Genomic DNA, 25,200 nt, shown 5'->3' with positions numbered 1-25,200 from the left:
AAAGGGCCCTAGAGATCTTCTGCTCCAAATGCCTCATTTACCAGGAGTAAAAAATATAATATTCTATATTAATATATTGTTGATTGATTCACAAAACACAGTTGGGATCTAATATTTTTTAATCTCAGGAAACAGAGATCCAGAAAATTTAACTAACTTTGCTACAAACTAGGATAAGATCCCAAATCTCTTGAGTTTTGCCATACTTTTGATTATATCAAGACTCAAGCAGAACCCTGCTTCCTCTTTTTAATCCTTGTTGTGACATAATCATTATTTTAAAATGTTTATTATCAGGCATGTATTCATCCCTTTTATGTCTCTGTTCTAACTTCTTCTAAAACTACTTAAACCTTTCGTCCTCTCTTTTGAACTTTGCTTTGATGAATATTTCTTGACTAGATAAAATAAATTAACATGGCTGCCCCTCTGTCTATCTTTATAAATATTTACCTATTACCATAGTACTTTGGTTGCTGTGACAAGCCTGGTATATATATCTTTTAATTTTATTTATATTGTTGTTGTCGTTGAGAATATACACAGCAAAACATACACTAATTCAACAGTTTCTACACATACCATTTAGTGACATTGATTACATTCTTCGAGTTCTGCAACCATTCTCAGCTCCTTTTCTGAGTTGTTCCTCCACCATAAACATAAATTCACTGCCCCCTAAGGTTCCTATCTAATCTTCAGGTTGCTGTTGTCCATTTGATCCCATGTATGTATATAGCTATCTTAAAAGAGCATAATACTCAAGGCAGACATTTTTTACTAGTTAAGCTAAACTACTGTTTGTTTTTAAGAAGATTTCAGAGGATATTTTTGGTTTAAGGTTTAAAGATTACCTCAGGGCAATAGTTTCAGGGGTTTATCCACCCTTCAAGGTTCCAGGAAGTCTAGAGTCCATGATAATTTGCAATTCTGTTCTACATTTTCTCCCTTTTGATCAGGATTCTTCTGTAGAATCTTTGACTAAAATGTTCAGTCACGGTAGACAGGCACCATCTCCAGTTCTTCTGGTCTCATGGCAAAGGAGGCAGTTGTTCATGGAGGCAATTAGCCACACATTCCATATCCTCTTCCTATTCCTGCCTCTCCTTCTTCCTCTGTTGCTCCAGATGAATAGAGACAAAATGTTGTGCCTTGGATGACTGCCTGCAAGCCTGATATTTTAATAGTAAATATTTCAAAGGGCACAGGAGGAAAAATGTATCTTCCATTTCTTATATTCAAATAATTTTATTTGAATATTCATTATTTCAATTTTGCAGAGAAAAAGTTCAATTTATTTCCTAAGGTCTAACATAAATGAAATAAACAAAAATTCAAGTCTATACTCTAATTAACAGACCAAAATTCCAAGCATTTACTTTCTCCACAGATATTATCAAAGCTCATTGTGAGTTCCTCGATAGCACAGAACACATGCTTCCTCTCTGCGTTCTGTGAGTTTAACATAATGCCAAGCACCCATGTCTTAGTCTGGGTTCTCTAAAGGAGCAAAACCAGAGAGAGGGAGTGAGAGAGAGAGAAATTTACTTTAAGGAAATGGCTCACACAATTATAGAGGCCGGCAAGTCCCAATTCCGTGGATCAGGTGACAGGCTGGAAGTCTCTGCTGGCTTATGGGCTTGCAAGGGTTGGCAAGTCCAAAATCTGCGGGCAACAGGCTAGAGGCCTTTGCTGGCTTACGTCCCAAGAACCAGAGGTCAGACACTGAGAAGATTGCAGGATCAAGAAGAGTGAGCAAGCTTTGCCAGAACATCCATTTCTATACTAGATGCAGGCCACATACCCAAGGAAATTTCACTTCCAACTGATTGGCTGCTCACATCAGTTCACAAAATGGAGGATGATTACATAATATCTGCCAAACCACTGAGAATCATAGCCTAGGCAAGTTGACATATAACATTAACCGTTACAACTCACTTGGCTAACAATAAATTTATGTTGATTAAATTAATGGAACAACAGCTATCTTTCCTTGCTCGTATCTATTCTGCTGTGGCCACCCTGATGATCCATTCTCTGAATACAGGATACCCCTTCACATCTCATGCCTTTGCATATTCTATTTCGTCTGCTAAACCAGTTGCTGTTGAGTGAGTTCTGACTCATGGTGACCCCATGTGTGTTAGAGTAGAGCTGTGCTCCACTGGATTTTCAATGGCTGATTTTTCAGAAGCAGGTTGCTAGGCCTTTCTTCCAAGGAACCTCTGGGTTGACTTGAACCACCAACTTTTGTTTAGTGGCCGAGTGCATTAAACATTTGCACCACCCAGGGACGCCTACCTTTTCTTCACTGGTCCTTTTACAAAACTCCTTCTATCTTTTAAGACCCAGCACAAATGTCATATCCTCTGTGAAGAATTCCTCAAGGGCATGATGATGCCTCATTCACCTCTATGTCCCCAGACCTGGTGTAGAGTCAGATGAACTAAATGTGTATTGAATGAGCAAGTGAGTGAACAGAAGGGATAGAGCCAGTATTCCATAGCAAATGAGGGCATGAGCTTTATTGTCTGACAAACCTGGATTCATAGTCTGTAAGTTAACATATATCAGTGTGACTTTGATTCAGTTATTTCACCATTTTGAGACCATTTCCTTAGTTGCAAACTGAGGATAATGATAGTACCTGCCTCAAAGGGTTTTTAAGACAATAAAATGAGATCCTGTATATAAAGTGCTTGGCCTAATGTGAAACAGTAGTCATTGCTGATAGAATTGCTCTATGGGTTTCCTTTGATTGCACCGAACAGGTGTCAGTCTGGCTGAATTTGGCTCACATAAGCGTGACGCTAGCAGACAGAAATGGTTTTGGTTGGGAGCCACTGCCACAGCTCCTACCCCATTTGCCTTCCAAATGAAATAGAATTGTTGTTGATTGTATGCTGTCAAGTTGATTTTGATTCATTGCTACCTTATAGGACAAAGTAGAACTGCCTCACAGTTTCATAGGCTGAAATTTTTACTGGAGCAGATCACCAGGTCTTTTCTCCCACAGAGCCAGCTGGTAGGTTTGAACCACTGACCTTTTGGTTAGCAATCAAGCTCTTAACCATCACACCACCAGGGCTCCTTTGAAATAGAGTAAAACTCCAAAGAAGCAGAATCTAACTAACTAGAAAATACTAGCTGATGAGAATTTTTCCTGGCACTTGAGTTTTAAGAGAAAAAGACAACCCTCCCCCTACCCCAAAACTAATATAAAGGTTTTCTTAAATATTTGTTGTTGTTAGGTGCCGTCAAGTCAAGTTTCGACTCACAGCAACCCTATGTGACAGAGTAGAACCGCCCCATAGGGTTTTTTTTGGCTGCGATCTTTATAGAAGCAGATTGCCAGGTCTTTCTCCCGCAGAGCCGCTGGATGGTTTTGAATTGCCAACTTTTTGGTTAGCAGTTGAGCAATAAACCATTGTGCCACCAAGGCCTTGAAAGTAACTTCTAGGGGACGACCTTAGAACACCTTCATCCTAAAGCTCTATACCTTCACACAGCGGCAAATAGGCATCTCAGGGACCGAATTCAGCCTACAGACTGGTGATTTGGCCTGACGCTGTGTTTAACAACATTTGAAATGGATGTCAACATTAAAAACAAAAACACTATTATGGAAATTTTCAAATATATACCAATTTAGAATGATTAATGTAATGAATCCCCATGTAACAACCATGTGACTTCAATAAATAGCAATATTCTGTCATTCTGTTTGACTTTTTTCCCTTTTTCTTTATTTTGCTAGAGAATCTAAAGCAGATATCATATCATTTCACCCATAAATATTTCAGTGTGTACCTCTATCAGATAAAGACTTTTTAAAAAAATAACCATAATCCATTAATACAACCAACAAAATTAAAAATTACTTCTTAATGTGATCTAAAACCTAGTCTGTGATCAATTTTCTCTGATTGTATCAACAAAGTCTTTTGCCGTTGGCTTATTTGAATTAGAATCTAAACAGCCCACACAATGCGTTTGTTGGCTATGTGTCTTATGTCTCTTAATTTACGTGGTATCCCTTCTTTGTTTCTAACCTATTTATTTGTTGAAGAAACTAGATTTGACATTTTAAAATCAGGAAATATTTTATAAAAATCTAGATTTGTGGCTTCTTTTGAAAAACTGGGATATATAGCAGCATTGGGCCTACATTCCCATAAGGCAACGTTTTGCTGGAGTTGGGTAGAGCCCTCAGCCTTTAAACTATGCAAACCCCTTCAGATCTCCACAGTCCATATCACTCCCTATTGTGTCACCCAGCTTAATTCACCTACGTTAACTGCTCAGCACTTGTGGGTTTTGAGCTGGCCACCTCTGCCCCACATCGACATCCACTGGGCAGTGAGAACTGACTGAATCTGGGAATGATGACCTTGGAGTCCTAAAACATCTTTAGTCATTAAATAAACGTTCAGTTTTGTGCATTGTGTAACTGAGGAAGGAATGTAAACTGAAATGTTTATATAATTTTCAGTGAACAATTGAATCAACAAAGGATTTTTACTTAAAATTCCAAGGTAATCTGAAACTTTATGAACTGGCACATCTCTGTTTTGAGCATTCTAGTCTGCTTTATGTCGTCTCTGCAAATATCTTCTTTTTCACCCGCGTGGAGGTTTGATTGTACAAACGCCACTGGACAAGGAGGCACAAGGCCTAGACTTGAGTCCTGGCCCTCTCTACCAACTGGGCTGCCATTTTACCTCCCTGAGCCCCCTATGCAGAGTGGAGGTGATATCAACCTACCTGTCATGGTTGTTGTGAAGTTCAAATAAGGTAACAAATCTAAAATTTGTTTGTAAACCAAACAGCTCTCCACTTAAAGTATTACTATGCATAAGGATATATTGAATTATGCATAACATCCTCTTTCACGCCTCTGTGCATTTCCTCTGCTGTTCCCTCTCCTTGGAATACCCTTAAGAATTAATTGCAACCTCCTCTGGGGTCCCCTAACACTTTATGCCTATTTCTTTATAACATCTGTCACACTGTATTAAAGCCATTTGTTCCCATCTCTGTGTTCTGTGAGATTCTGAGAGTAAACCACAGTTTATTCAGTGTTTGGCACACAGCAAACTTTCAGTGAATGTTTATTGGATTGATATTATGGGTTGATTTGAGTAATTATTATGCATGTATCTGTCTTTGAGGACAAGGTCTATCTCGATACAATTCTAGATACAATTCAGGTATGTCATCTGGCAACTTACCAGTCTTGGCTCTTGTTAAAAGCTTATGATGAAGACAATAGTGATGAAATATTCATGAAAATAGAGTTTTGTATTTTTAATTTAAAAAAATGATCAGACTTTTTGAGTACATTATTTGTAATTTAAGCTCTTTAACAATGAAAGAACTTAAATGTGGAATGCCTATCATTAAATTTTTATACTTTTTCTGCTGGAGAAAACTTACACACTAGTCATTGCTTTTCACCCCCGTTCTCTGTTTGGCTTCATTAACTCAGGCTTCTGGCTCTTCTACAGCTGGTTTGCCATCCACCCAGTCAGCATGAACAACAGCAACCATCTTGTAAATAGTGACAATATGGGCTATGCATCTTACCTTTTTGAGCAAGAGATGAACAGAGGACATCTACCTGGAGAGGTGAGAATTTATGTGATTGGACACTTCATCTTGATTCGTTAAGTGTCATCATTCATGCTGTGTGCAGAATAGCTGATTCAAATCTCCAGAATAAAGTGTCATCATGAACCTCACATACTGATAGTCTTGATAGAAAGAACTCACCATCCTCCCTAATCAGGAAAGAAAAATTAAAAAATGACTAATAAACCATTTACTCTTTGTTTCATATACTACTTATATTGATGGCTTCATACAGTTACAATTAGTTAGGTAAAGAAGGGCAAGTTCAAGATTATTTCCAATATATAATGGTTTTGATCAACCTGGAAATATGATACACTGTGGTGATGTTTACTTTTGTTTTCAGAGATATAAAAGGTATTTAGAACCTTCTTAAAATAGTGTTTAGAAGCCTGAATGAGGACCAGGGATGAGTCCTGGGATCTTACTGGCCCAGAATTCCCTCTTAATGACGAATTCCTTCTCAAGGACCCCGTTCTGCTTTCCTGCAATACAACCAAATTCAGCTACAACCCTAATCCAAAGTTGTTTTTGTAGCTTTGAAAACCAGTGAGTGACAAAATCAGAGATGGAGGGCCAGCAACCCAGTCTATGCACTCCAGGAAGCTCCTCAGCTCTGCATGAATTAATGACTACAGATAGATAAGTGAGAGTAAGGACCTTGCCCTGTTTGACCCCAGCATCCAAGCCCCAAATGCAGAAGATGGGGGAGGGGGCAGGTGAGAGGCCCAGGACCTTGCCCAGAATAAATTTTCTGTTATAAAGCCCCAATAACATTCAGTCTGATCTCTTAGCTCCTTTGTTGACATAACTCACTTTTTTTTTTTTTTTTTTTCCATTTTAGCCTGTAGTTTTAAGGAAAAGAAAGTAGGTTCATATTTATGATCACTGGCTGGTTGCTGAGCACTTTGGATAAATTATCATTTTCGTATCAAAAAAGACTTCTGCCCTCTAATATTTGCTTATCTCTTTCTCTAAGAATTCTAAGGCATTTAAGGTGGAGTCATAGACCAGTTGGGTTGAGGCTAATGTCTTGCCCCATTCTGAAAAATTACGTGTTGTTTATTTCAGGGTGAAAAGCCAGAGAAAAGATACATGGAGGGCAGCTCAGGATAGTGGATGGTATGTTTGGGTTCAGTTTTGTAATAGGAAAATGTAGATTTGCCCTTTTCTTTTTAAGCCCATAGGATATTTACTTTTAAAGGGCAAACGGATCTCCCGAGTTCCAGGGAAAACACTAGAGACTAGATTGATGGGTCAGCATTTTAGAATTTGTTTTTGCACACTGTTTCTTGTCAAAATGTTTCTGTTTGAGGCATAAGTTTGAACCTGTCCGACTTGAAACAACTTTATTGGAAATGACGATATTTTCAGTAATAATACATATACTGACTGCAGTGTGAGCCTCTTCAGAAATAATTTTTCTCATAATTTTGTACATAACTCCTTTTACTGTCTGCAAATGATTTTGCATAGTTCACCAGAGTGGACTGAATGTTTGTCTTTTTAATGGAAGTTATTATAGAAAATAAGATAGCATAAAAGGCAATTGGATGTTTCTTTGGCAGGGACCATATGTAGCAGCTTTCGCTTCATCAAACCTAGGAGATGTGTCCCCCAACATTCGCGGCCCACATTGCATCAACACCGGAGAGTCCTGTGAGAACTTCAATAGCTCTTGTCGCATTGGCGGGGTAGGTAATTGTGGCACCTAAAATCTTTGTTTTTGCATCTCGTGTACATACTATATTGGAATATTCACCAGTAATTTACAAATACGTTTTCCTCAAGTATATACTGGCCTACTTACGTCTAGCATCTTCTCTTCTCAAAAGTACCCTCCTTGTCAAAACCCCTAAATTTCAATTGAGTAAAATTATATTTTTCTAGTTGATTAAGTTTTTTGAATGGTAAAACCATTCAGTAAATGTCAGAGATTAAATATCCTAAACTTGGACAGTCTGAAGCGTTTTGTCTTGGGATTTCTGAAGTCACAAATTAGTACCAAAACCTGCCTGCCTGAGACATTTCTTACTGACTGTACGTCTATGTTGTTGTTAGGTGCTGTCAAGTCAACTTTGACTTATAACAAATCCCTGTGACAGAGCAGAACTGCTCCATAGAATTTTCTAGGCTGTAATCTTTTATGGGGAAAACCCTGGTGGCCTAGTGGTTAAGTGCTACGGCTGCTAACCAAAAGGTCGGCAGTTTGAATCCACCAGGCACTCCTTGGAAACTCTATAGGGCAGTTCTACTCTGTCCTATAGGGTCGCTATGAGTTGGAATCGACTCAGTGGCAATGGGTTTGGTTTTTAGTTTTAATCTTTATGGGAGCAGATCACCGGGTCTTTTTTCTGTGGAGCCACTGGGTGAGTTCGAACCACTAACCTTTTGGTTAGCAGCGGAGTGCTTAACCACTGTGCAACCAGGGATCCTTATAATGTCAATAGGGTTTTTTTTTTTTTAAATAAAGTCAAAATTCCTTTTCTTTCTTTTTAAATTACATAATTAAAAAATCTTGCTGTAAAAATTCAAACAACGTGGAAGTAGTGAGTAGTAGAAAGTGCCTGTTCACCTCCCTCCCTTCCACCTCTGCTCATCCCAGAAGTTACTACTCTCACACCTCTTTCTATGTATTTGTCTATGCATTCCATTTATAATATTTAAGTATTTGATCAATCTCAAATTTTTTTGATGTAAGAAGTAAAATATAGAGCCAGATTTATTTATTGATTTTTCCCAAAGGGCCAGCTAGTTGTTCCAATATAATTTTAACTGAGTTTCAATTTAAGATGATCATGAGCAACAGTCATAGATAGGAACTAGCAAAGTAGAAAGCCTGCAGCAAACGGAGTGACCTGGCGTTGAGTCTTAGCTACCTGTGTAGCTAAGTCCTCTAACCCATCTGAGCCTCAGTTTCCTTATCTTTAAAAGGACGGTGGTGGAATAGATAATTTCTGAAGACACTGACTGCTTCAATTCCATGCATGATTTTGTTTATCCTAGTCTGTAAATTAAGAGAATTTCTGGAAAGAAATGCTAGAAGGCGGCTTTGAAAAAATCTGTTTGCTGAGATTCAGTTGTAGTTTCTTATTTCTTAAAATAATGGCTTATTTCTGTAAGAAGGCATCCTTCCTCGTTTTCTTCCAGCCCAGCATGTGCATTGCTACGGGACCTGGAAAGGATATGCTTGACAGTACACAAATTATAGGACGATCCATTTATCAGAGAGCCAAGGTAAGTCATGGGCCTAGTTCCTTTCACCTTCGTTTAAAATTATTCTTTAAAATCCGCTGACACTGTTCATTGGGAAGTCAATAATTATAAGAAAGACAACAAGAGCTCAGGCAGTGCTGGGGAATCTGGAAGACTGAATGCAGTTACATGTCAGTTAAGGAGGTTGCTTTCACCAGCCTCTCTCTGAAAGCTTGGGTCTGACTTCTTACAGGAAGTACATTTAAAACCAAGTCTTTGGGAAAACATTCTATTTTAGTCAGAGCACTTGCTTCAGAGAGTAGGTGATAGAGATACATTGTAAGGTTTTCCACTAATGTGGCCTCAGATAAAATGAGACTGATCCAAATTTGGCAGGCTGTTCTTGTAATTCTCTGAGGCCTATGCCTGCCAAGTCAGCTGACCACTTTTAATGATTCCTTTGGTGATAAAGCAAAGCTGAGAGGCCCAACTCCCAGCTCTCACAATTTGGATTCAAGTTAATTCCTAGCATTCTTTGATGTGGCAAAGATTATCCATTTTTTTCTTTTCTTAAAAATTGTTGATGGAGAGAGAAGTGGCCTCCAGTGAGATTACTATGAATTACCCTATCCTCCTCCCTTTCCTAAATTTTATCTTCCATTTTGTCCCCATATTTTACATCCATTTCTGTGGAGACAGATTTCCTAAAAAGAAAAATGTTGACCTTAAGTTGGTATGATAAAGGAGAATTAAATCCCTTCCTCTTACCTCTGCCGTGTGTGTGTGTGTGTGTGTGTGTGTGTGTATAAGTAAATATTTTGTCCCAAGTATCTAAAATGTTTCAGAAGCAATAATTAAGGAAGAACAAAAGCACTTTGAAAAACCTCAGCCACAAAATTGGTAGCACCAGCCAGCCTAATTGCTGCAGTTTCTCTTTAATTACTGTGGTATTATTAGCAGATGATTCTAAATTAACAGATTCTATTTAGGGTGTGTGCCAATGACACACTTTGGTGTTGGAAATTTTGTTACCGTTTACAGGCCTGGGAGCCATAGTGATTTGCCTGCCCCACATTCTGGATTCTCTTCTCATAAGGCACAACCTCCCTCTTCATGGGGAGGCAGGCTGCAGCTGGTGTTGCTGATGACATACCTTGGAAGCTCGCGGAGCGTTGTCGAAACTAGGATGGGTACAGAGTGGAAGTGGGCTAGGTGTCAGGCAAGGGGATTTGTGCTGAGCAAGATGTGCCTATATTGTATAATGAAGATCAATAAAAACGGAAGTTTCTGAACATGTTTACTCACATTTTCCACAAGATTGAAAAAGCATCAACTGGCCATATCAAAAAAATTAAGAGCTGATGTGGGGGTGGCATGGGGCTGATGCAGATTAAGTGGAGCCTGATGCCTTTCAGGTGATTCCTTGGTATCAGCCATGTTAGAGGATTGAACGATTCTGAGAGGGATACTCCATGGGGAAACCTGAGGATAGATTCATTCTGGCAAAGAAATTAATGTGGCTCATCCTCCTAATCTTGGAGTCCCTGGGTGGTACAAACAATTATCATGCTTGGCTGCTAATCAAAAGGTTTGCTGTTCAAGTTCACCCAGAGGTGCCTCGAAAGAAAGGCCTGGCAATCTACATCCAAAAAAATCTTCCATTGAAAACTCTATGGAGCACAGTTCTACTCTGACACACAAGGGATCACCATAAATAAGAATCAACTCGACGGCAACTGGTACTCTTAATCTTAAATTTTCTTGACTGTATTTCAAGTGAGATTGGGGCCATCTGTGCCACTGTCTGTATCACTGGAATATCATATCTGTGTGAGTAGACGCAGGTTAACAGTCCTGGGGCTGTCGAGCTTCTGGGAAGCAACTGGGGTTGGTAGTTACATCCACATGGGTAGTGGACTATTTCTAAGCAGCCAGGAAGACAAAAGCTTTGCTGAGAAATGCTTTCCCAAATTGTTACTTATTGGGTAGATCTGGTAGAATTTGTGTTAGTGATTTTACTTGTAACAGCAAGCCTGTGTGGGTTTTCTAGGCACTCTATGACTCTGCCTCCCAGGAGGTAACTGGACCGCTGGCTTCAGCTCACCAGTGGGTGAATATGACGGATGTCACTGTCTGGCTCAATTCCACATACACAGTAAGTGTCACTGAGTCACACGGATTATGCCAGCAGAGTAAAAGCTCTGGGGCTATCTCATTATTTACTTGCAGCTTAACTTCTATTTCCTTTTCTGTTTGTTTTGTTTTTAAAACCTTTTTTTTAGGTAAAAACCTGTAAACCAGCATTGGGCTACAGCTTTGCAGCCGGCACAATCGATGGAGTTGGAGTCCTCAGTTTCACACAGGGTGAGTGGAGTCTGATGAATCTCCGGTTCCCGGGGCTGAGGCTTCAGGGTTCTGTTCCCTGCTAAAGTTTTAGTTGTAGCCAGTACATTTGTTATTTTTATTTTTGAATCTAGGGGTGTGCACGTTTTGCAGGTTTGCACATGACAGCCTAGATTTTCACAGGGAGAGAAGCCTCTTTGGAACTTGGCGTTCCATTAATTCAAATATAATCAGAGACAAATTCTTTTTGCATTTCAATGTACAGATGATTAATAGATGATTAATTTTAAACTGGGCTGCGGCTAGAGTAGGATTGAGGGAGTAGGGAGGGGAACTGTTGTACCTGATATGAAGAGGATCGACCATCTGTTGTTAGTGTTGGTTTCCCTGACTGCTTTAATGGAGCCCGTCTTCATCAGGCAGAGGCCCCTAGGATCCTAAAGCACGTGGTCCCGGGTTCTCTCCTTGTATATATTTCCACAAATTTACCACTGAAATGCATAATTATTTTAGCTTTTATACTTTTATCCTGGTTATCATTGAAATAATATGCATTGGAAAGTAGAGAAAATGGAAAACATTGAAAAGAATATCACCTACAGGGAACGTTTTGTCTTTCGTTCTTCTCTTTTATGTACATATATTTCGGAACCATTAATTAAAAGAAAATTAAGAAATACACTTGCAATTTGATCTATTTGACATCATACCAAAAAAACAACAACAACAACAAAAAAACCCGTTGCTGTCAAGTTGATTCCAGCTCATAGCCACTCTATAGGACAGAGCAGAACTGCCCTATAGGGTTTCCAAGGAGTGGCTGATGGATTCAAACTGCTGACTTTTTGGTTAGCAGCCATAGGTCTTAACCACTGCCTAGTAGTCTTTCATCTAGTTTGGTCTAATATTCTAAAGCGATCATTTTTTAAAAACAGCTTTACTGAAATAAAATTTACATGCTGTATAATTCATTCATTTAAAGTGTACAATCCAATGGTTTTTAGTATATTTAAAGATATATGAAACCATCACAACAGTAAGTTTTAGAATATTTTCATCACCTCAGATAGAAACCTTGTGCCCTTTAGTTATCACCACTTAGCTCCCCAAAACCCCCTCACTCCTCAGCAAGCACTAATCTACTTTCTGTCTCTATAGAGTTCTCTATTCTTGACATTTCATGAGTGTAATCATTTATTTGTCCTTTTGTGTCCAGCTTATTTTACTTAGCATAATGTGGTCAGCGTTCATCCATGTTGTAACGTAGTGGTACTTCATTCCTTTGAATGAATGATATTCCATTGCATGGATATACCATATTTTGTTTAGCCATTTGCCCACTGATGGGCATTTGGGTTGTTTCCTCCTTCTGGTTATTCTGAATAATGCTGCTTTAAATATTCATGTACAAGTTTTGTGTGAGCATATGTTTTCATTTTTCTTGGGTATATAGCTAGAAGTGGAATTGCTGTGTTATATCATTGTTGTTAGTTGCTAGTTGAGTTGATCCTGACTCATGGTGAACCCATGTGTAACATAGTAACTGTATTTAATCATTTGAGGAACTGTCAGACTGTTTTCTAAAGTAACTATACCATTTATGTTCCCACCAGTAATATATGAGGGTTCTCATTCCTCCACATCCTTGCGAAGATTTGTTATTGTCTGACTTTTTTATTACAGCCATCCTAGAGGGTGTGAGGAGTCCTTGGGTGGTGCAAATGGTTAAGTGCTCAGCTGCTAACTAAAAGGTTGTCAGTTCAAAGCAACCCAGAGACACCTCAGAAGAAAGGCCTGGAGATCTGCTTCTGAAAAATCAGGCATGAAAACCCTATGGAGCACAATTTTACTCAGACACACATGGGGTCGTTATGAGTCGGAATTGACTCGATGGCAACTGGTTTATTGGTAGTGGGTGTGAAGTGGTATCTCATTGTGGTTTTGATTTGCACTTACATAATGGCTGATGATGTTGAACCTCTTTTCATGTACTTATTGATCATTTGTATATCTTCCTTAGAGAAATGTCTATTCAAATCGTTTGCTCATTTTTAAATTAGATCATCTTTTTATTATTATTATTATTGAGCTGTAGAAGTTCTTTATGTATTTTAAATATAAGTCTCTTATCAGATATATGAGGTGCAAATATTTTCTCTCATTCTATAGGAGAAACTTTTGAACCACAAAGGTTTTTAATTGTGATGAAATCCAAATTATCTGTTTTTTCTTTTGTTGCTTGTGTTTTTTCTGTCATATTTAAGAATGTTTTGCCAAATTTGAGGTCATGAAGATTTACCCCTATGTTTTCTTCTAAGAGTTCTATAGTTTTTAGCTCTTACATTTAGGTTTTTGATCCATTTTGAGTTATGTTTTGTTTATGGTATGAAGTTAAGTATCCAACTTCATTCTTTTGCATGTAGCTACCCAGTTGTTCCACTACCATTATTGAAAAGACTATTCTTTTCCCATTAAATGGTCTTAGAAATCAATTGACTGTAGACATATGGTTTTATATTTGGACTCTCAATTCTATTCCATTTATACATTTATCCTTGTGCCAGTACTGCACTGTCTTGATTACGTAGCTCTGTAGTAAGTTTGAAATCTGGAAGTATGAATATTCCTACTTTGTTCCTCTTTTTGAAGACCATTTTGGTTCCTCGGAATTCCATATGAATTTTAGAATCAGCTTGTCAGTTTCTACAAGAAGTCAGCGGGGAATCTGTTGAATCTGTATATCTATTTTGGTAGTATTGTCATTTAAACAATATTAGGTGTTCTGATCCATGAACATGGCACGTTTTCTCATTTATTTCCCACATTTTTATGCAAATAACACCTGGTTATATGTTTTTGTATACAGCACAACACCCCACGCGTTATTTTCAAGAGTGCGCTATACCAATGTTTTTTTTACATGCTTCAGAGTTCCATTTTTTTTTCTGTCCAACGAATTTAATGTTAAATCTTTATCTTAGTGTCTGTTGACAGGAGGTGTAGTTCCCAGTGACAGACCCTCACCAGCCTACCCTCGAATTTCTAAATAAGCTCCTCTCCCGGCAGGACTCCTTCCCTGCTCCGAAAACTGCTTTCTCCAATGCAGAAAAAAATCACTTTTTCCGCCCCAGAAACGGCCTTCGCCAGGGCAGCTGCCCTCAGCCCAGGTGTGCGCGGGTCTGCGTGCGCTCTCGGCAGGAGAGGCCTTGCCGGCGGGTGAGGGAGGCCGATGCGCCGCAGCCGTGTTTATTCCACCCCGCTGCCTGGTTGGCCGGCTGCCACGCGCATCCCATTTGAACCTCCTGCCCGCGCTGATGCCTTGGGGCGGGCATGAGAGCCGTGGGTGCAGAGAGGTTGCGCGTCCTTCGCGTGGACGACACTGGTGCAACTGGCGGCCCCTGAGCCCCCGAAGCTGGGGGCTGTACCTGCACCGTCCTGCCGCCTGGCTTCACGAGGGGTCGGCACTGTGGACACGGGCACACACGGGCAACGGCCCTTGGCCATTGTGGAACCAGCTCATGCTTGGGCTGTGGCAGCCCAGTGGCAGCCCTCCACCAGACTCTCTGCCTGTCTTTGGTGCGATGTACCTGGGCGCAGAAAAACTGCAAGGAATTCCACCACTCTCAGGCCAGGCCGCAAACTGCCCTAGAGCAAACACAGTTTCAACTGTTTATTTTCCCATTACTGGGGTACTACCAAACTCGATCCATGACTTCCTGACCACGGGTTATACTTTATTATACAAATATAATCAAAAGTAACATTTCTGGACTATTGAATGAGGGTGAATAAGGCTAAAATTCACTTCGTGAAATGCCATGACACATGCACGGTATATGCATGGGGGCGGCGCAGTTATGTGAGAACTTTTAACATAATTTCGTTATTTCCGCGCTATACATGCGTTTTAATGCTATTCACGTGGGCACGCTATATGTGAAAAATGTGATAGATCTTCTTTATTTCAACAATGTTTTGTAGTTTCCAGAGTATAAATTTTGCACTTTTTAATTAAAAGTTTGTTATTGTTTTTTCCTTTTGTTCCTATTGTAAATGGAATTGTTTTCTTTAATCTTTAAATTGTTCATTGCAAGTATATAGAAGTACAGCTGATTTCTGTATATTGATATTGTATCCTAAAATCTTACTGAACTCGTTTATTAGGTCTAACAGTTTTTAGTGGATTCTTTAGGGTTTTTTCTATGTAAGAGCATGTCATCTATAAACAGAGATAGTTGTACTTATTTCTTTCCAACCTGGATGCCTTTTCTTTCTTTTTCTTGCCTAATTGTCCTGGTTAGAACTTCCAGTACATGTTGAATAGAAGTGGCAAGGATTGTCTTGTTCCTGACCTTGGGGGAAAAACATTCAGCCTTTCACCATTAAGTATAATGTTCTATCATCACCACTGGTTGCTGTCGAGTCAGTTCAGACTCATGGCAACCCCGTATGTGTCAGAGAAGCACTGTGCTCCATAGGATTTTCAGTGGCTGACCTTTCAGAAGTTGATTGCCAGGCCTTTCTTTTGAGGTGACTCTGGGTGGACTTCAACCTCTAACCTTTCAGTTAGCAACAAAGCATGTCACATATCTAGAGCTAATTATTTTAGATTGTTTTTGCTTACAATGTAGGTGAGCAACAGCGATAGAACTACATCTTTAAGGATGTTGAAAAAATGTGTGCTTTTAGTCTACTGACCACAATGAGGATCTAATTAATTAAATATTCCTATTTTAGGATGTACAGGATATTTTGCCTCTTCTATTACTCCAACTGGTATCATTCAGCAACCTTAATAATATCTCTGAAGCTCTTAAAAGAATTGCTGTACAATATTCATGAAAATGATGACTTTTTCACAGGGTTGGTTCAAGAAATCATTTTAAATATAACATTTCTAATAGGGAAAACAGAAGGGGATCCTTTTTGGGACATCATTCGGGACCAACTCATGGGCCAGCCATCTGAAGAAATCAAAAAATGTCATAAACCAAAGCCAATCCTTCTTCACACTGGTGAGGTAATGCAGGTTAATTATCATATTGAAATTAATATATTGTTATCTTTTAAATTGTGAATTGTCAGATAATGAATGGTAGATTTCTGTTGACATAGGAAGTGTTATTCAGCTATTCTCACATTAAATTTTTATGTGGATTAATTTAAAATATGGTTGCTATGAGTCTAAATCTAAGAAATAAAGGGCATAATTATTATATATACTAATCTAGCTTTTTGCATCTATGATAATTAAAAGGAACAATTAGAACAATTGGGAAGGACAGATAAGATTAACATATATCTTATTCAGAATTCGTTCATATTGGCTCTATGAAGGGAGTCTACACGCAATTCTCTGAAGAGGAGACTATCTCTGGTCATGTATAAAGGAACATTATCATGTCTCAATTTTCTTACCTTCAGGCAACATTACTAACTAAAGCAGTCTTGTTTTAACACTGCTTTGGAACAGTATTTTGACGTTCTAAATGTTAAAAGATCATCCAGTGTTCATAAAAGCATGGATTGCCAAGATAGAAAATTTTTAAATAGAAATTAAAATTCACAGGAAAGAAGAAAGGAAGTGGAGGGGAAGGTTCTACACCAGTCTGAATTTGGAAAAGGATAGGATCCTTTTGGAGAGACTTTGAAAAAGAAGGCAAGACTTGGGAACTGAAAACTTAGAGTTGTATTAGAGTAAAAGAGAAATCCTTAAGTTAACATATTCTAAATCATGGAATGCCTGTAAAAGACTTTAATTTTCTATAAGGAAAGTCACCACAGTACTCTAGGAGAACCCTTGGTTGTCTGTTACATGTTGTGATTTATTCCACAATGAGAAATCCACCCAAAACCTCACTGATGAGAAAATAAATCCATGTTATTGGGTCATTGGCATTTGAGATTCAAAGGTTGTAACCAAAACATAAATACCCAAATAGAATATTTAATAGTATATCATGAATTAGAGAGAAAACTTAGGATGAAAGACCAAAACCAGTTGAAAACATTTTAAATCCTTTAATAAAGGAATTTTTGTGAACATCATCTCTCTCTTAACCATAGAAAAAATAATATTCCTAACACAATTTTTGTGTTTTGGCTTCTCAGCTGACAAAACCTCACCCTTGGCACCCAGATATTGTTGATGTTCAGCTTATTACTCTTGGGTCTTTGGCCATATCTGCCATCCCAGGGGAATTTACGTAAGTTCTTTTTATTTCTTAGTTAAACATGTATTTCTTGTGTGTGTTTCTGTTGTAACCACTGGCAGGTAATTCTCTATTAGCCCCTTTGATCCTGCTGTATTAGATTTTACAACAGTGACAGATATTTCTACCATCTTTTGTTGGGGGACCTCTGAAGAATGAGTATGCCCACATCTACTACTGGTAGGGTAACTCCAGGCATCATTGAAGCAAACATGAAAATTGGAAAACTTATCATTCCAAATTACAGTGAAATCTGTGAGAGCTGGAACTGGATGGGACTACCTTGTTTTGCTGGATCTTGCAAGTTTTCTGTCTTTGACAGGGTGCAGTCTTACCACTCTTTTTTCGCTTGTTTTGGTGGAAAATATTTGCGTTTTCCTTTGCTGACAGGTTTCCGCCTTACACAGGTTCTGGCTTTTGCAGGTTTTACTCTACAATGATACTGTGAATTATTATGTCAGTAGAAAGACTTGAAATAATATTAAAATATATGTACTTGGAACAATTAATTTAGACATTAAAAATATGGAGGGATGTTTTAAAGCTACTCTCTATGCAGTCTTTCCTATCTCAGTAAATGTCAATTTTATATCCTTCCAATTGCACAGGCCCTAAATCTGGGAGTCATACTTGAATCCTTTCTTTTTCTCTTTTCTCTAATTCAGTCCATCAGCAACTTCTATGCATTCTACCCAACACTTTCTATCACTTTCTCTCTGATCTAAGCCTCCGTTATCTCTCATGTGGCTTATTGCAGTATCTCCTGTTTGGTCTCTTTGCTTTCCTCCTTGCCTCTCTATTGTCTTTTCTCAATTACACGGTAGCCTTATACCTTCCAATATACCTTCCCATCTCAATCTAGTTAATCCTCAAACCATTATAATATTCTACAAGACCGTACTTAATCTGGCCTTCAGCAACCTCTCTGATCTGATTTCTCAGTACTTTGCTTCAGCCACCCCTTACCCACCGCTCCTGCAGCCACCTTGGCCTCACTGCAGTTCCCAGACTCACCAAGCATGATTCTTTTTCAGGATCTTTCAACTTATGATGCCCTTTGCATGGAATACTCTCCCTCTAGTTATCCTCATGGTGGCTCTTTTATTCCTTCAATTCTCTGATCAAATCTCACCTTAACAAAGATGCCAGTCCGGGTTATACTATACAAGATAACCTTCATCCACCATCACCTCAACCACATCACCACAACCACGTCACCACCATCACCATCGCGATTACCATCACGCCCTTTCATCCTTACTCTGCGTTATTATTCTCCATAGCACTTAACTATTGCCTCATTTTTTAATTTGCTTTTTGACTATCTCTGCTCAGTAGAATGTAAGCTCCATACTGCTGAATCCTTAGCACTTAGAAGTGGGCCTGGCACACAGTAAGTGTTCAGTGTTTGATTGAAGGACTAAGTAAATGAGTGAAATGGTCAGTTTCTTGCGGGCAGGAACAGTACAGTCTCTACCTGTCTTGGTTCTTATAACATAGAATATAACCGATACATTTTGTTGAGTCAGTGAATGAAAAATGATTATGATCTTTTGCCAGTGATACTCCCTGATTCTGTTTCTCTCCTTTGGTTAGTTGACTGTTTTCAGATTCGAATTGTTTCTAAATATATTTTGAAGATTGGACAGACAAGAAAAAAAGTTCAGTTTTCGCTTTGCATGGTCATTGAGTTTCTACGTACTTCACTGCTGTGTAATGAGCCAGGATAACTTTTTGGCTTTCACTACAAGGCTTTCTGTATACTGCAAACACATTTTAAATAGGAAAACACTTAGGTAATTCTGTTTTCTTGACTCAGGACCATGTCTGGACGAAGACTTCGGGAGGCTGTTCAAGCAGTAAGTTAAAAATGAAATATCTAAATCTGAATTCCTAAATGTATTCATATTTGGTGAAGAGGAAAAAAAAATCACTACCTCTATGATCTAAAACCCATTGCTGTTGATTCCGACTCGTATGATTTAGCACCTTTTAAATTTATCCTTCGTAAGATGACTAACGTAGGAGAAAGATGTGGCAGTCTGCTTCCATAAAAATTTACAGCTTTGGAAACCCTATAGGGCAGTTCTACTCTGTCCTGTAGGGTCACTGTGAGTCAGAATCGACTCGATGGCAGGGGGTTTTGGTTAAGATAAGTGGAAGCAGCCCTACAGGCTCAGTGGTTAAGTGCTTGGCTGCCAGCCGAAAGGTTAGCAGTTCGAGCCCACCAGCCCGATCTACTGGAGAAAGATTGGCGGTCTGCTTTCATAAATATTTACAGCCTTGGAAATCCAATGGGGGCAGTTCTGCTCTGTCCTAGGGTCTCTGTGAGTCGCAGTCAACTCAATAGCAATGGGTTTGTTTTGTTTTTTGAAGATGACTAGATTTTCGTACTTCTTGAAAGTAATGGTTAGATGTAACTATGAAACACTGGTGGTATAAGGGCCAAACTAAAACTATAAGGGAATTGTGGTCAAATTGAAAATATTTTATTGGTATTTATGTATTAATAATTTAAAAGTTGCAATGGTTTTGTAGATTAAATAACAAATAACTCTTAAGTACCTTAACATCTTAAATTCACGTAAACAGTTTACATAAAATGTGTCACATGTTGGGAATTCTGCATTTTATTCTCACTTATGATTTTGTTTATAATCAGGAAGTATTGAAAAAGGTTCTAAAATGACATAATCAACAAATATCTTGTTACTTGGATCTGGAAATAACTGCTCTGGTTAGCTAACCTCTACCTGTAATCATTTTTAGGAAATTGATAAAATATTTGTAATTTAGTAATAAGAAGCTTCTGCCTCTGCAGATGCAATCATTAAGATGTTCATAGATCCATCGACTTGCCTAATTAGAGTGCAGAGTTATGACTCTAACTTATCATCAAGGTATCTTGTATCATAAGTTTTTACCATTAGGAAGAATTTGGCTAAGACAGACCTGTTACACTGATAATTCAAAGTTATGACTGTGCAGGAAGAGTGTCTTGAATGTTAATATACTTTAAGATGAAGAGTAATTTCATTGGGCTCTGCCTTTCCCCCTAGGAATTTGCATCTTACGGGATGCAGAATATGACTGTTGTTATTTCGGGTCTATGCAATGTTTATACACATTACATTACCACCTATGAAGAATACCAGGTAAAGTAAAACTTTCTCGTCATTTAAATAAATTACACCAAGGTCACTCTGCCAAATGCAGATTTTCTTTCTAGACTTCCCCAATCATGTTTCTGTGACATGATTTTGCCTTAGGGCAGATAAGAGAATAATAAGTCAGAGATTGTGTTTGGAAATTCCTTATTCATTATTTCCAAGGTCAGAATTCTAGTTTCACTGACTTCCACCTTCCCTGAAATAAATTATTTTGTTAGGGGTACAGGAAATAAGCCTGGGTTGTGGCATGCAACACTCCTAGCTATCCATAATGCATCTGGTGCCTTAAGCCTCTGCAGAACCTGGGAAGACTCCTGTTGATAGTTACAATGTATTGACTGCAGTAGCTAAGCACTTTGCACATGTGCTCTTCAGTAACACTAAAACTAGCCCTGGAGTTAGCTATTACTATATCCATGTTATAGATTAAGAAACAGAGTGTCAAAGAGTTTAGGGCAGGCTGGTGGCTGTCAATATGTCTTTCTTTCTTTTTCTTTTTTTGATGTTATCGTTGTTTGTTTGTTTTATGAATAGTTCAGAAAGTAGGCCAAATAATTTTTTAACAATAGTAGTTAAAACACGAAAACAGTCCAAGAGTCCCATAACTAATGATCTCTAATATATCCAATACAGTCTACCCCTTGACAAATGCTCAGTAATACCAGTGGTGGAATCTGCTCCACTGCTCTTTGTTGCCTTTAGTAAATGTCCCTGCCTTAGAAGAAATCCTGTTGAATAAAAGTTCTTAACTGGGGCAAACTTAGATGGGAAAAATTACATGTTTTTTTCTACTACTATCTAACTGACATTTAGTATTTCCCCCAATTTTAAATTTTGACACTACACCACAGTAGCATTAGCAGTACCTCTGATTTTGATACTAGTAGGAACTAGAAATATTTTTATATCGCATACAGTTATTGCAGATCTTGAAGTATTTATTGCTGTTTTGAAATCACAGTAGTTATTAGATCCACTGCTAGATCTTATTATTTAATAATATAATTAAAAAGTACCTATATGACTAGGTACTATACCACAAAGTTGGTCTATCATAGTTTGGTAAGTGTATTTCGATCTAACTGGTTTGCTTTATCAATCCCATATGTTTTATTTTATGCATTTAGAAGCATTATTCTGAGGGGTCCATAGGCCTCAACAGGCTGCCAAAGGAGTCCATGAGAAAAACAAGGTTAGGAACCCCTACTAGATTGTCTCCTGGTTTGGAGACATGCTCCTGCAAGAATTACTATTCATTCATTTGCTCATTTGACAAGTATGTGTTGTGATACATGCTATACTAGCCACTGACTAGGGGCCATAACAATAAATAAGACTCTGTCCCTGTGCTAAAGACCACTAGAATTTAATGGTCTAGTGGGAAGGCATAGAAGAAAGCAGATGATTACATTCTTTGAAAGACATGCACAAGGTGTATGAAAACACAGAGAAAGATTACCAGTCTAGATTGGATATTTGAGGATGGGAACAGGCAGACTTTTGGGAAGATGTAATGTCTGTCTGAGTTCAGGCAAATAAAGTTAGGAAGGTGTCCATACAGAGGGAGTTACGTATGCAGAGGTCCAGAGGTGCAAATTTATCATATTTAAAGGACCATAATTAGTTGAGTGCCATAGAGAAAGCATGCTGAGGGGGAGGCAGGGCTTAGTTGATGGTGGACCTTATATGCTATGCTACAGAGTTTTGACTCAATAAGAAAAATTTTGAGACAACTGCAGTAGGATTCAAAGCAAGAGAATGCTCTGATCAAATCTGTGATTTAGATACGCCACTAGGATGGCAGTGCAGAAAACATATTGGAACGGTAAATCGAGAGAGAGAAAACTAATTAAGAAGCTGTAGTTATAATCTGGGTGAGAGATAAGGGTTTGAACTAAAGTAAAAGCAGTAAAGAGAGCAAAATGGAAGAACTCAAGGGATTTTTAAGGAGGTAGAATGACAGAACAAGGGAATACTGTATGGTTTGAAGTCAGGAAAGGTGTGTGTCAGGGTTTTATCCTTTCACCATACTTATTCAATCTGTATGCTGAGCAAATAATCTGAGAAGCTGCACTATATGAAGAAGGAGACTGCATCAGGATTGGAGAAAGACTCATTAACAACCTGTAATATGGAGAAGACACAACCTTGCTTGCTGAAAGTGAAGAGGACTTGAAGCACTTACTGATAAAGATGGAAGACCACAGCCTTCAGTATGGATTACACCTCAACGTAAAGAAAAAAGTCCTCACAACTGGGCCAATAAGCAACATCCTGATAAACAGAGAAAAGATTGAAGTTGTCAAGGATTTCATTTTACTTGGCTCTACAGTCAACACCCATGGAAGCAGCAGTCAAGAAATCAAATGATGTATTGCATTGGGCAGATCTGCTGCAAAAGACCTCTTTAAAGTGTCAAAAAGGAAAAATGTCAGCTTGAAGATTAAGGTGTGCCTGACCCAAGCCATGATATTTTCAGTCACCTCATATGCATGTGAAAGCTTGACAGTGAATAAAGAAGACAGAAAAAGAATTGATGCCTTTGAATTATGGTGTTGACGAAGAATATTGAGCATACCATGAACTGCCAAAAGAATGAACAAATCTGTCTTAGAAGAAGTACAGCCAGAATGCTGCTTAGAAGGGAGAACGGTAAGACTTCGTCTTATGTATTTTGCACATGTTATCAGGAGGGACCAGTCCCTGGAGAAGGACATCATGCTTGGTAAAGTAGAGGGTCAACAAAAAAGAGGAAGACCTTCAAGGAGATGGATTGACACAGTGGCTGCAATAATGGGCTCAAGCATAGCAATGATTGTGAAAATGGTGCAGGACCGAGCAGTGTTTTGTTCTGTTGTACATAAGGTCGCTATGAGTTGGAACCAACTTGACGGCACCTAACAACAGAATGACAAGATTCGTAGACTTATAGGATGTAGGATGAGGGAGACAGAGAAGTCTAAGGTGACTGCCAGATGATTCTCACTTGGGAGATTAGAAGGATGGGAGACTGGAAGAATGCTGCAGGGAAAAGCTGGCAAATCTGGAATAGGTTCCATTTTAGATTTGATGAATTGAGATTCCTGTGGAACACCCAAAATTCAGGTAAAAGGAGAGGTAGTTGGCTCTGGTTTACAGCTGATGTGCGCTAAATGTCCTCCTCCAGATAGTACTATGAGCACTCAGTTCATCCAGGAGTTACTAAGACTATCCATTTTCTTTATTTTTTCTCTTGTGTGTGTTGGGAGGAAAACATTTATATTTTAGGCACTGTCAATAGGCATAAATTTAGGAGTTATTACTGTATTTCGGATTAAATAGAACAACATTCCAAATGGCATAAGCCAAGAGAACCCACTACCTTTAACAAGTAGTTGATGGAGCCATTGAATTTGGCTGGTAAATGGAAATGCCTACCTTCCTCTGTCATAATTAACCTTGAATCATGGCAATTTTGAATTATGTGAGATGTTCAAGCATCATCCCTCACCTAAGATGTGACACCTCTGTAAATGAATTGGGAAGTACAGAACCATATCCAACTCTCCCCTGCCTCTCCTGCAGGTTCAGAGGTATGAGGCAGCATCTACTATTTATGGGCCACATACTCTGTCTGCTTACATCCAGCTCTTCAGAGGCCTTGCTAAGGCCATTGCTACGGTAATCAAATATAGTGTGTGTGTGTGTGTGTGTGTGTGTGTGTGTGTGTGCGTGTGTGCGCGCACGCCTCAGGGTTGGAGAGATGAGAGGGAAGCAAAAGAGAGCCTTAACTTCAAGTGTTCAGTTACTTTCAAAACTTGAAATTTATATTCAGTTCACATCCTTTGGTGTTGGCAGTTTTTTTTTAGATATAGTTATCCTGCTAATCATCGTGAGACATAAAGTGGTATCATTTTTTCCCCTCATTTTTCAGATGAGCAGCTAGGCTCATAGATCGTAAGTGACCAGGCTTACTTGAACTGGGAATCAAATCAGAGATCTCTAATTCTGACAGAGTTTCTCCAATCACTTCATGAGTTGAGCAGGTCATTGATTCTAAGATACTCATTTTATACTTTATAACATCTCTGAGGAAACCCTGATGGCATAGTGGTTAAGAGCTACGGCTGCCAACCAAAAGATTGGCAGTTTGAATCCACCAGGCGCTGCTTGGAAACCCTATGGAGAATTCTACTCTGTCCTATAAGGTTGCTATGAGTTGGAATGGAATCGACTTGACGGCAGTGGGTTTGGGTTTTTTTTTTTTTTTTGGTTAACATCTCTGAAATTAAGATGTATTTTTCAACCTGTGGAATCTGACAGTTATAATTAATAGCATGTTTTTACTTTCTTGGTGGTTCAAAAAATAATAATAATCAGTGGAGTCTTATATTCAATGAAATACAGTAGTACCTTGGAACACATACTTTGTATCTACCTAAAATATACGCACATACACAAGTTTACTTGACTTAAAGGAACTTCACTTGTGGAAGTCTTCCTTTTTGGATACAGTTATTTATGAAGCTGCATTACAGTGTCATAAGGTTAGTGAACAAGTAGGATAAGTAACTTAAAATAATAAACAGACCCTCATATACCAACAGCCCCAATAAAAGTTATTAAACGGTTATGGCATAGCAAAGACAATAACGCCCTTTTAAAAA

The 25,200-nt window shown here is 38.6% G+C and overlaps 1 protein-coding gene across 1 annotated transcript in view; it reads left to right on the top strand.

Moving 5' to 3' along the window:
- Positions 1–25,200, top strand: part of ASAH2 (N-acylsphingosine amidohydrolase 2) — a 61,691-nt gene that overhangs the window by 25,996 nt on the left and 10,495 nt on the right. Inside the window, exons 7-16 of the mRNA XM_004370126.2 lie at positions 5,511–5,631; positions 7,203–7,328; positions 8,785–8,871; positions 10,880–10,984; positions 11,112–11,193; positions 16,077–16,192; positions 17,284–17,378; positions 19,204–19,243; positions 20,444–20,539; positions 24,119–24,214. Coding sequence (XP_004370183.1) covers positions 5,511–5,631; positions 7,203–7,328; positions 8,785–8,871; positions 10,880–10,984; positions 11,112–11,193; positions 16,077–16,192; positions 17,284–17,378; positions 19,204–19,243; positions 20,444–20,539; positions 24,119–24,214 — 964 coding nt within the window. The remainder of the gene's footprint in view (positions 1–5,510; positions 5,632–7,202; positions 7,329–8,784; positions 8,872–10,879; positions 10,985–11,111; positions 11,194–16,076; positions 16,193–17,283; positions 17,379–19,203; positions 19,244–20,443; positions 20,540–24,118; positions 24,215–25,200) is intronic.

The sequence above is a fragment of the Trichechus manatus genome, unplaced genomic scaffold, assembly GCF_000243295.1.
Source record: "Trichechus manatus latirostris isolate Lorelei unplaced genomic scaffold, TriManLat1.0 scaffold00007, whole genome shotgun sequence".
Lineage (NCBI taxonomy): Eukaryota > Metazoa > Chordata > Mammalia > Sirenia > Trichechidae > Trichechus > Trichechus manatus.
The sequence above is the reverse complement of the archived record's forward strand: the minus strand, read 5'-3'. Positions and strand labels throughout refer to the sequence as shown.